The following is an 11249-nucleotide window of genomic DNA, read 5'->3' as shown; positions in this document are numbered from 1 at the left end:
GTTACAGTTCCAGAGCGCTTTTTCCCTGCCCAGTTTTGGTCTTAACAACCCATAGGGTGACTAAAGATACTGACCAAGTATAATAATATATAACAAGAAAAACCTAGATTTGAGCCTTCATCTTGTTTGGAATATTACTGTAGCTAAAAAGAAACATGATGAAATCAAAAAGTCTTGGCTACAACATTGCAATTGTCTTAATAATTGTACAGTGAATCCGCAACATTTTGAATTCAAAGATCATGTGAAAAGCTATTATTACAAGGTTTATCTTAGGAACGTGTTCCTAATTACCAGTAGGAAAAAATGTTTAAACTTCTTCTTTTTTTTTGGTGCCTTCTCCTAACAGCCTGGTCTGGAGTGGATGGAAGAATTAACACCCCTGAACAGAGTTCTCCTTCATTTTCTTCTCTGGGGCTAAATCCTGCAGTTTCTGGTATGCTTTTACAAAAACAATCTTAGAGTCCACTTGTGTACCAGAGTTACATTCTGCTGTAAATTTTGTTCTGGCTAAGTGTAATAGTTGTTGCATAACCTTTAGCAAGAGTTAACAATACACAAATTTCAGGTGTTGATGACCAGAGTAAATGCTAAGTCACAAAATGTCAAATATTACTATTGATATGTCAAAGTGAATTTTGAATTTTTGGAAGAGTTCTGTTTGGCTTTTTTCATAATGAAGTCTTTTATATGAAATAACAGGGATATCAGCAGCCTGTTATTTCTATAAAACTAATAGGATGTATATATGTTTTATTATTTTCAGGATCAAGCAGTGAATCTGTTTCTCAGCCTGGTACTACTGACTTCCAGTGGGATTTAAACCGTAATCAGGCACATGTTGATGATGAATGGTCTGGGTTAAGTATGTGTCTTTCTACAATTTTGTCTAACCTTGTTTGAGATCTGTACTCATCTCCCTATTCCCAATAAATAAGTTATTCCACTAGAAATAAGATAAATTGTTTATTCACATGCTTTCAGAATGAAGAAGTTTGCAGTACCATAAAGCTGAACATAGCATAAGCTTTTGTTGTGCAGAATCTCTTTCACTAAATGCAAATGATGGGATTTGTATGGCCTTCCAGATGTTTTTGGACTGCAGTTTCTGGCATCCTAACCATTGTAGCCAATAGTGTCTGAGGTTGGGACTTGCAATCCAAAGACATCTGGAGAGCCACATGATTCCCACCTCTGGTTAAATGTAAATGAAGTATTCACACTACAGGGTAAATAAGAAATCCCAAGAGAAGATAAATAGTTTTTTTTAAAGCAAAGTGAAGAACAAAAGGCCAAATGTTCCAAGAGGTTTTGGTCCAGGACAGCTTATACCATAATAAATTCATCTTTACCATACTTCACTGTGTTTGCTGCAATAGACATGCCTATCAGTGCTGGAAATTTCTTTAAGTGTATCAGCGATAAAAGCAGATTGATATTTCGGTAAAACATGTAACAACTTACATAAGACTTTTGCTTCGAAACCTACAGTTTTAGTTTTTCTTGCATGATTGTTGACCTGAACACTAGATAGTAAACTTTGTGTCATCCTTCAGAAGTTTAACTCTGCCCATTTATGTCTTCATTTTATGTTACTCTTTCTTGTAAGGAATCATTTAACATATTTGTCCAGGAAACTGATACTTTAGAAAGTTTTATATATGAAGAAGAAGGGTGTTATAAGGCAAATGACAGAAAATATTATATTTTTAAGGGTTGGTATTTTGGACAATAGATCAGTATTTGAATGAGGTTATATATGCCATAAACCCCAGTAATTCCAGTTTACATTGTTTTATTATGGAGACATTTATTACCAAGGATGAAAGGGAGGAAGGGTTGTTTTCCCTCTACCTGTGAAGCAGCCAGGGCGAACTTATCAGTACATCAAAATTTCTCTCGCTAGTTACCTTCTCTAAATTACCTATCTTGCTTATGAATTGGGACTTGTTGCTGTCGACTAAAGAATTGACCTGATTAGCAAACTATCTTTAAAAAGAATGTTGTTCTTTTGTTATTGTTGATGCTACCTAGCAATTTTCTGATGGTAAGATGAACCTCATGTTCTGGACTAGAACTCTGAATAGTGAATAGTTTATGTTTTATAAAGCCCTTATTGAACATTTTTAAAAGCTATTAGGCTGAATCCAGACTTGATTCTTTCCTTTTTGAGTGTGGGGAGCAGAGGATTGAGATTTAGAAGAGACTTCCACTACAGCACTAGGTTATAGTGGCAGTTTTATAGATTCCTTCAGAGACACCAACACAACCTACTCTGCTCCAGAAGGTTTCCCCAGCTTCCAGAGCAGTTTAAGGAGGCAGAAAGATGCCAGTGTCCTTTCACCAATGAACAAGTCTGCTTTAAGAATTTGCTTTATTCTTATTGTGCCTTCAGGTCATTTCCAAATTATGGCAACCCTAAGGTCCACAGGGTTTTCTTGGCAAGATTTGTTCACAAATGATTTGCCTTTGCCTTCCTCTGAGCCCAGAGAGTGTGACTTGCCCAAAGTCACCCGGTGGGTTTCCGTGGCCAAGGGGATTTGAACCCTGGTCTCCAGAGTCATAGTTCAACATTCAAACCATTGCACCATGCTGGCTCTTTATTGTAATACAAATATGTATTTTTAAAAACTTTGTCCATTATTTAAAAAACCTTGAGAAATCATACAAACATTTTTAATTGTATGGTCTGATCCCAGGCTCATGCACTAATACTAGATATTGAAAAATGTACTTTGAAACTATATGTTTAGTGCACAGTGGAAGAACGTGTTTGGTCAAACTACCTAATTTGGTGTACTACCTAAAATTGTTTCTTATTATTTCACAGATGGGCTTTCTTCTGCTGATCCCAGTTCTGATTGGAATGCCCCAGCAGAGGAATGGGGAAACTGGGTTGAAGAAGAAAAGTCTCCTTCCAGTCCACAAATGGAAGAAGCCTTGTCTGAGCCTCAGAAGGTATTTGAAGACTGCTTGAGCTAGATGGACCAGTCATCTGATGCAGGGTGGCAGTTCTTACTCTATACAAAGAGAAATGTTGAGAAAAGATTCTTCTTTCATAGATAGCTGCTTCTTTATTCCCTTTCAGTTGATTTCAGCTTTTGCTAAGAAAATATGAGTCTAAGTGTATCATGTGCATGCTGCTTCTTATGTCAAAACTATAATTGAAATGGGTTTCTAAACTAAAATTACACTTAATGTCGTGATTGTAAAGAAATGTGATACAGTGGATCCTTGTTATACGCTGGGGTTTGGTTCCAAGATCCCCCGTGTATAACAAAATCCGTGTATGCTCAAGTCCCATTAAGTATAATGACATAGCAAAATAGTGTCCCTAATAAAAAATGGAACATCAAGGTAAATTTATACTTTTTTGGAACATTTTCAAACCGTGTATGCTTAAATCCGTGTATAAAAAATCCGTGTATAAGAAGGGCCGACTGTATATTCCAATAAAACATAATACACTTTAATCTTTCGGATTTCACATTAGGCTACAGATGATGAGAAAGAGAAGCCAGAACCAACTTTGCAAAGTACAGCAAGTGGTAAATCAAAAAAGAAAAAGAAGAAAAAGAAAAAGCAGGGGGAAGAGGCTACCTCTCCTGCACAGGTAAAACAGCATATCTATTCATTTCTGAACCTCAGTTTGATATGAGTGCTCAGATTAAAATTCTGTTGGCAATTACCAAAACCATAATCGAATCACGGGCAGTTAGGATTGCATCTATGCTTTTATTAATAATTACGTATATACATGACTAATTGGAACTGTGTTGATTTCATTAGGTCTACTTATTATCAGCAAGTCTTAAATCTGGATTCATCACCATGACACACCAGTTTCCCTTAATTCTTTCTGTAATTGAAGTGTGCCGTCTACTCACCTCTTATTGGCCTGCTTTAACTTTACAGGCTGATTCATCTTCCCTCATTTTAGAATGGTTCTGAGTGGTGGAAGATATTTGGAAGATAGTGAAGCTGCAGTTTTTTTTTTTTTTCTTCAGATGATAACATTTTGCAGTACACTGTTAGTGTTGCAAATGGATGACCTTAAAAGATTTGGATAATTTAAGATCTGTTTACTTTCAGAGCTGCTTCATATTGGTTTAAACTTGTGATGCAGTTGACTTAACAATGGTTTTAGGCAAACTGGTGCCTTCCAGATGTTTTGGACTGCAGCTCCTGCAATTGACCGTTGGCTATGTTGGGTGGCTTTTCTGGGAGTTCTAATCCAAAATAGCCAGAGAACAGAACAACTAAGTTGCATGCCTCCAACTAACAAAATGAAAAAGATTGGGTCAAGTTATTCTGTCTTCTATTTTGTTTTTTGTTTTTTTTTGTTTTTGTTTTTTGTTGTTTGTTTTTTGTGTGTTTTTTTTTTCTTCCTTCATAGGATGCTGATGATCTGGATAGACAGGCTGTAGAAGAATTTCCAGAAGATACCTCACAAGTTCAACAAGAGCAGATACCTTTCTCTTTAAAGACCATCAGCACTAGTGAACAAGCTGAGGTATAGATACATAGATCGAGGTGAACATAAAGCATACATTCAGTACTTACAAAATTAACAGAATCCAGTGGCCATGTGCTGCTGGTTTGACATGAAAAGGCAGGCAACAGTTTAATTTTATATAAGTTGAATTCCCTTTCTCTGAACCTACAGTATCTTGGAATAATGTGTAATGGAGATCCACCATGAAGATGTCTATAATTTATTCCTCCAAAGAAGTGCATCTTTTAGTATAGACTTTCTTATACACTTTTCAGAATAAACTGGGCTTACATTTCTGACATTCTTCACCCTAAGACTCCCAAGAAATAATGTAATGTTGACATTTAACATTATTTATTCTCACATATGCTTTCATTGATGAGAGACTGCTTTTCACACAAACTTTTCATATAAGATAATTTTAGGTCTCTGTCATCTTAAATGTTACCACTTGAGTTGTAAATGTTGTTGATTCTTTTTGAGTCCATAATGCCAGGAAATTTACAGTGAGTAAAACAGACAGATATAATTTGATGGCTGTATTTTTCCACTTGCATATGTTGTAGCTTGACACATTTGTGTTTAATTCATATTGTTTAAATGAAGCTTATTTGGTGGAATAATTAGATACAACTTTTCCAGTGCCTGCTATAGAGCAATCATTTAGTCAACCAAAACACTAAAAAAAAGAATGTTATGGCACACTATTTGGGTTAAATAATTGTGAAGTACACCCAACATCAGGTATTTTACCCTGAATTGAAAGCATATAAACCAGGATGCTTCATTAAACAAGCCTACTGAAGCGTGTCTGTAATTTTTATTTAGCCTGAAGAGATGCCCTCATTTGCAGTTTCTACTGAGCCATCTGTAACTGTATCAGAGAGTGAATCTGACAAGATACCTTCCCAAGTGCCACAGATGTTACAGGAGTTAGACGTTCCTATTTCTAATGTTAAGCAAAACAGTGTGCCTCCACCACAGAGTAAGTAATTCTTGGAAGTATTCTATGTTCGTAGAGCAAAATTATGGATATATTGTAAAAGTCAGTCAATTTTTTAAAGCAGATGCTTGGTAATTTAAATTTAAGTCTCCTTTAATTGTGTTATCAAGAAGATTTGAGGGCCACTGTCCATTTTCTGTATACCAGTATAATTGTTTTGTCTATGTAGGATGTGACAGTGTATGATGTGTACCTATGATGAGCAGTGTATTCAGAATGTAAGTTTCATGTGGGAAAAGACAAACGTTTCAAGTGTGTTTTCTATACTACGTATGGGACCTGCTGTGTACAGGTTAGTTTATAATGAGTTCTGCAACTGCTGATTTTTCTGCTGCTTGGGCCCAGGCGTTTGTCCTCTCATGTTCCTTGATTCTTGTTTGGACAGTGCGTTTGGTGGCCCTATCTAGACTTGTCCCAGCTGCATGATACGCAATAAAACTCTTGCAGCAATGAGAGGGTCTCATTGCAGACTGGGCCAGTCAGAAAAATCAGCAGAACTGTTATAACAACCTGGGCAAAAAATGGTATTTGAAAACACTGAAATTCTGGACCACACAGCACTATAAGGTCAGAATGCACAGGGAAGCCACTGAAATCCACAAACCCTGGGAAACTTCAACAGGAAAGAAGAAATCCTGAAAGTAAACAATGTTTGGCTACCAGTCCTGAAAACACCAAAATCAAGACTCAGCACATTCCACCTAAGTTCAAGGGGTTTCCCGCGGACAATGGTATACTGATTAAAACACAAAACCTCCCTCGCATATGCTCCCACCCTGAGGCTTTGCCATTCACCAGCAGACCAACACAGAGATTAACATGTAAATCACTTCCTCTCAACCAACGTCACACAGTATATATACCCCACCCGCATTTCCATACCACTATGTCTGAAGATGCCAGCCAAGATGCAGGTGAAACATCAGCAATAAATTCTTCCAGAACATGGCCACATAGCCCAAAAAACCACAAAAACAAATGTACATATTGCTTTACAAGTAAAACAAACTCAAACGGTGGGGTCATGCCACAAGTGTGCAATCTAAACATGAAATCAAGGCGTGTGTCACTGTAGCTCGAGCCACATCTGCAGGAACTGGCACAGTTGGTACACTAGTCTAACTGTGCCAATGCATTCTTGCCATGCTGAAACCTGGGTATCCAGGCTCAAGGCTAAATCAAAGTCATCTGCAAACCTAAAATTCAGGTAGCATCTAACCGCATGCGCACAGGTGAATCCCTGGATAAAAATTTTAAAAAGTTTTAAATCATAAAACTCATGTCTATGTTGAAGAGTAGAATGTTTACCTTATCCCTGATAGCTAGTAGATTTCACACTTCTTTTATGTTTCTTGAGACCGGAGAATGAATGTATAGAATGGACTACATTAATATAATTTACAATTAATATTTTGCTTCATTTTTTAAAAAACTTTAGCTAAGTCTGAGAGAGAGCTGGGGTCCCCGAACCAAATCAAAAGAAGAAAAAGGCCAGAGGGCACACGGAATTTCTGGATGGCGCGTGTGTTGCAGGAAACACTTGTCGTGAGATTATGCTGTTTATGCACTACTTTGTGAACCTGTACGAATTTATATAATTTCACGCTTTTTTTAAAAAAAACAAACTGCTTTGAAAAAACCCTCTTAAGAACAGGACCGAGGAGAATGAGTTGGTGACATACTTAACAGGAATTTGACAATACTGGAAGATGCATTGAAGAGTCTGTATTTTCAACCCATGGGGAATAATTTTAAGAATCTTGGTATCACAACAGTTATCTCTTAATTATGTAATTTGAACAAAAAGGGTTGGTCGAAAATTCCCTATCCCTTTGAAGCTAGTGTGACATGCTTGCATGGTGCCCTTCTAAATTTTTGTAATGTACAAATCAAGAAGTCTGATTAATCTGCCATATCTTTCTAATATTAAAAGGGGTAACAAAAGTAACTGTAGAGAATGACTGGAGTTCTGGAAGCATTTCTCTTGAATAGTCATCTGCTTCAGAATATGTGCCAGATTATGACTAGGACCCATTCAACAAAATCAGTAAAAAAATGATTGTGGTTTAGAGGCAACCTGTTAGGAACTGTTCAGAACCTCAGTACGGTTCATGAAGTGTGCTTCTGGTAGTCATCTACTTGAATTATTCAAAATACTATATTTTTAAGAAAGTGGGCACGTGTGCTCAAATCGGCCTCCATGTTTTATTCTTTTTAGGTAGTGGGTTAGTTGTTGCTCTTTAACCTATCCTCATAAGTCTTAAAGTCATGTTAATTTCGCTTCTGCTGCCCGACCCCCACCTCCTTTTTTGGTTGATTTAATGTCTTCGTTTGTTAACTTCCATAGACTCTTCAAGTGGTGATGGAGGATGAAAGAGCGAAATAATGGCTTCAGAGCGCTTTAATTGACGTTGAGACCACCGTATCAGGAAGTGCTTTTTTACTGCCTAACCTATGTAGAATCTGCATCTAGAGTTCTTAAATGGTGATAAATGTTGTTTTGTTTGTATTTTTAAAAAATCATGCAAGTAAAGCCAGTTATAAAACTTCCTCTTGGAATGATTGATTAAAATGGGAATTGAGCTGCATCATTTCCAGGCACTGTGTTAATTACATCACATCAGAGCAGGCAGGTATCTGAATAGTGCATGCTCAGCCATGTACTCTGTATATAGCCTTTACAAAGTTGTGTTGTGTTTAAAGGACCATAATTAACATAACTTGGTGAACATCTATTAAGAGAAGCCATGATATTTGATGTAATTGGCTTAGCTTTTTTTTTTTCTTTGTGGCAGAGAAATTGTAACAGCTGTAACCAATGGTACTTATTGACTTTCCCATAGTCCCTCAGTATACGTCTGAAATTTTGGTAAAATTAACTTGCAATGCAAGAACATTAAAGCAACAAACTGGATATAGTTTGTATTGAAGACAAGCCTTATAATTGATAGTGTTCCTAATGAATACTAATGTGCACAGGTATTAACTCCTGTTCAGGAACATGGCAGTGTTTACATGTTCGAGATGTTTTTGTTTAATCAGTGACATATTCTAAATCAGTTTTTGTGTAAAATAACAGTGAGCAAATTGATAGCATTGTGTTATTATGGGAAGGGGAGTTTTACTTAGACAGTACTTTTAGCAAGAATTAATGTGTCAATGAAGTATTAGTACTGAATACAGTGTGTCAGCATTTTTAGTGGTTTATTGAATATGGTGAAATCATGTTTGTTTGCATAAATTCTTTCCCTTCTTCATAGGCGTTTTAGCAGATCTGATCCATTTCCAGTATTAAAAAATTGACCTGCACTTCATCAGATTTCAACTTTTTGCAAAGGTAGGCAACTGGTAAACATGGTTCAGCAAGCCAGAAACAAATTGCTCTAATTGTCTTAGGTAGTAGATAGAGCCCTTAATTTATTTATTCCTCTCAAAGAGTTTTCCATCATACCATCATCTATGGAAAACTGCAAAGTGGTAAGGTATATCTATAATGAAATATGTTAGAGGCATTTTTTGTGGTTTTGGACAATGAAGCCATTTGTGGGAGCATTTCATATGCCATAGCAGATAATGCTAAATGATAAGTTGAAGGTACCTTCTAACATAATACTGGCAAAATTTAATAAACTCTGCTTAACCTAGACCTATAGACCACATTTCATTATCCCTTGCCAAAATATGTCCCTTGTTTAAAACTCAGTCTTCAGCAGAAGTGTTTAGGATTATTGTCTAGGAAATGTATGGAAATAATGGATAGTTTCTCTGTCTTTGAGAAGCTTCTCAGTCCCAGAATATTGTGGGTATATGAAATTGGATGGTAGCAAATAATAGATACTTTCCCCATTTAAAAAAAACCTCCACTAATTTCCAGTGCTTACCTTACTTATTTTGTGTGTAGAGCTAGGTGTGTCTAAGCCCCCCAGAATTAATGGGATTTCACACACGGCTGCCATGCACCCTAAAATGCCCTTTATCCCATGCATCACAGTCATAACTTTTAGGATTCTCTCCACTTTGAACTGCAGGATTTCCCTCAGTCTTTGGTATTGCCTTTTGTTCTAGCTGGAGTTGAAACTACATCTTGGTCATCCTTGATGAAGGCAATGTAAATGTCTGGTGGTCTCCATATGTGATGAAGCAAATTTCTATTCATAAACCTGGAGAACTGGGAAATTTCGTGATTGCACAATGAGGATGACAAAAGATGTTCAAAATAACTTGTGTTAATGTATAAGAACACAGCATCCACATTTGCACACAGTAGTTTAAATAGCCTTGGGTAGGGATAGGACTACTGTGATCCTCCAATGTTTTAGCTCTGCAGCTCTCATAATTCCCTACTTACTATTGGCTCTTTTTCTTGGGGGCTACTGGGGCCACATCATGTTCCCCCTGCTTTATGGCCACCTTGTGGTGGAAACCAAGCCAGCTAATATATCCTCATAATGAATGCACGGAATGTTTTCCAAGAGTCATGTGGGTTTTGTAATTTTGAAATTGTTTGTATGCACAACTTTGCAAAAAATGTGGTTTTAATTAGGTAGTCATCGCATGCTTTAACTTTCCTTGACTTTTTTCTTTTGGCGTTTTCTAGGAAAAGTGTATAGAATTCATACATGTTTGTTACAGAGTTGGTGCAGGTGGATGAATAGAAACTGTATTTCTGATTTTTTTTAATTTAAAAGAATTACAGTAGATAGATTTATTTAATTATTACTAAAGAATGTATACATTAAAGTAAGTTTCAAAACTTTGCAGAAATATCTTCTAGTGTTGCTCTTTTCCCCTTCTACTAACGCTTACTTCCTGTGCCTGTTTAATTCTATATGGCTTAGAATAATTAGTCTTTTAGCTTTCCAGGTAAGAGTCAGTGTCATAGCAGTCCAAGAGGCTCACAAATTGAGCCTTGGCTGTGGCTTACCTTCAGTAGTGACTGTTTCCCAAAGTATACCCAGGATCATTTCACTTGAGGGCACTTTGGGAAATTTCAATGGAAGAAAGCACACCAGAGGCATTCTGGAGCTGTCCTGATAAGGCTTTAACTTCAGGTTATGTCAGCCCTATGTTTGTTGTTGCTTGTGTACAACGGCTTCCCACTGTGATGGTCGTTTCTCCTCTGAGGCTGTTAGTAATAATAGAGGTGGCCCTTGGAACTTAAATAATAACATGTTTAGAGCCTTTTATGTCAATCAAATCTGCACAACAACTTTTTCTTGCCAAGTATCTCATCTGGTATTGACTGAGAGCCATGGCAAGAATGTTCCAGGTTGCCTCCTGAGTATTCTGGCCCCAAATTCCCCCCATTATGTACTCTCTTGAAGTGACAACAGCAGCTGCCTTCAACCAATCCGCTCATTGCCTGGGTACAATGAACCCTCATTTGTTGCCCTGAGGTCACAACAAAGCACCGAGCCATGTGTACACCAGGGTGCCTCATTCTGATCTCAGAGCAGTTTGTGCCATGCAGCGGTGCTGGGTGGTTTAACATGGCCCATGTGGGACTGCAACCACCAGTCATCATTGCAGAGAGAGCCGAAAGCCCAGAGCAAAAGGTAAAGATTTCAAATTTGGTTAAGGGGAAGAAAGGCTGAATCGACTGCAGACACTGTGAAAACTGTTCACAATTGATTTGATTTTGGCCTGCCGTCATGAAAGCTACGTGCTTGTACAGGCACACTCATTACCACACACACACACACACATGCATTTACATATGTCATTGTGTTGGGATCCACGAACATCTTTACC

At 37.3% G+C, this 11249-nt stretch overlaps 3 protein-coding genes across 4 annotated transcripts in view; 2 read left to right on the top strand and 1 right to left on the bottom strand.

Annotated features, from left to right (window-relative positions):
- The window catches only part of CPQ (carboxypeptidase Q), a 355408-nt gene that overhangs the window by 64984 nt on the left and 279175 nt on the right, over window positions 1–11249 (bottom strand). The window lies entirely within an intron of this gene.
- Window positions 1–11249, top strand: part of STK3 (serine/threonine kinase 3) — an 881840-nt gene that overhangs the window by 864987 nt on the left and 5604 nt on the right. The window lies entirely within an intron of this gene.
- Window positions 292–5503, top strand: LOC121929403 (protein LYRIC-like). Its single transcript, XM_042464946.1, has 6 exons — window positions 292–436; window positions 767–865; window positions 2831–2958; window positions 3494–3613; window positions 4397–4513; window positions 5324–5503. The coding sequence occupies exons 1-6, from the start codon at window positions 307–309 to the stop codon at window positions 5486–5488; spliced, it is 759 nt and encodes a 252-aa protein (XP_042320880.1). The 5' UTR covers window positions 292–306; the 3' UTR covers window positions 5489–5503.

This window comes from Sceloporus undulatus, chromosome 4, assembly GCF_019175285.1.
Source record: "Sceloporus undulatus isolate JIND9_A2432 ecotype Alabama chromosome 4, SceUnd_v1.1, whole genome shotgun sequence".
NCBI classification, from domain to species: Eukaryota; Metazoa; Chordata; class Lepidosauria; order Squamata; family Phrynosomatidae; genus Sceloporus; species Sceloporus undulatus.
This window is presented reverse-complemented; position numbering and strand designations above follow the sequence as displayed.

Excerpts from the sequence above, each read along its gene's own strand:
- LOC121929403 (XM_042464946.1), top strand. The coding sequence starts at position 307 with ATGTTTAAACTTCTTCTTTTTTTTTGGTGCCTTCTCCTAACAGCCTGG. Across the intron at positions 2,959-3,493 it reads CCTTGTCTGAGCCTCAGAAG|GCTACAGATGATGAGAAAGA; the intron begins GTATTTGAAGAC and ends ATTTCACATTAG. Across the intron at positions 4,514-5,323 it reads GCACTAGTGAACAAGCTGAG|CCTGAAGAGATGCCCTCATT; the intron begins GTATAGATACAT and ends ATTTTTATTTAG.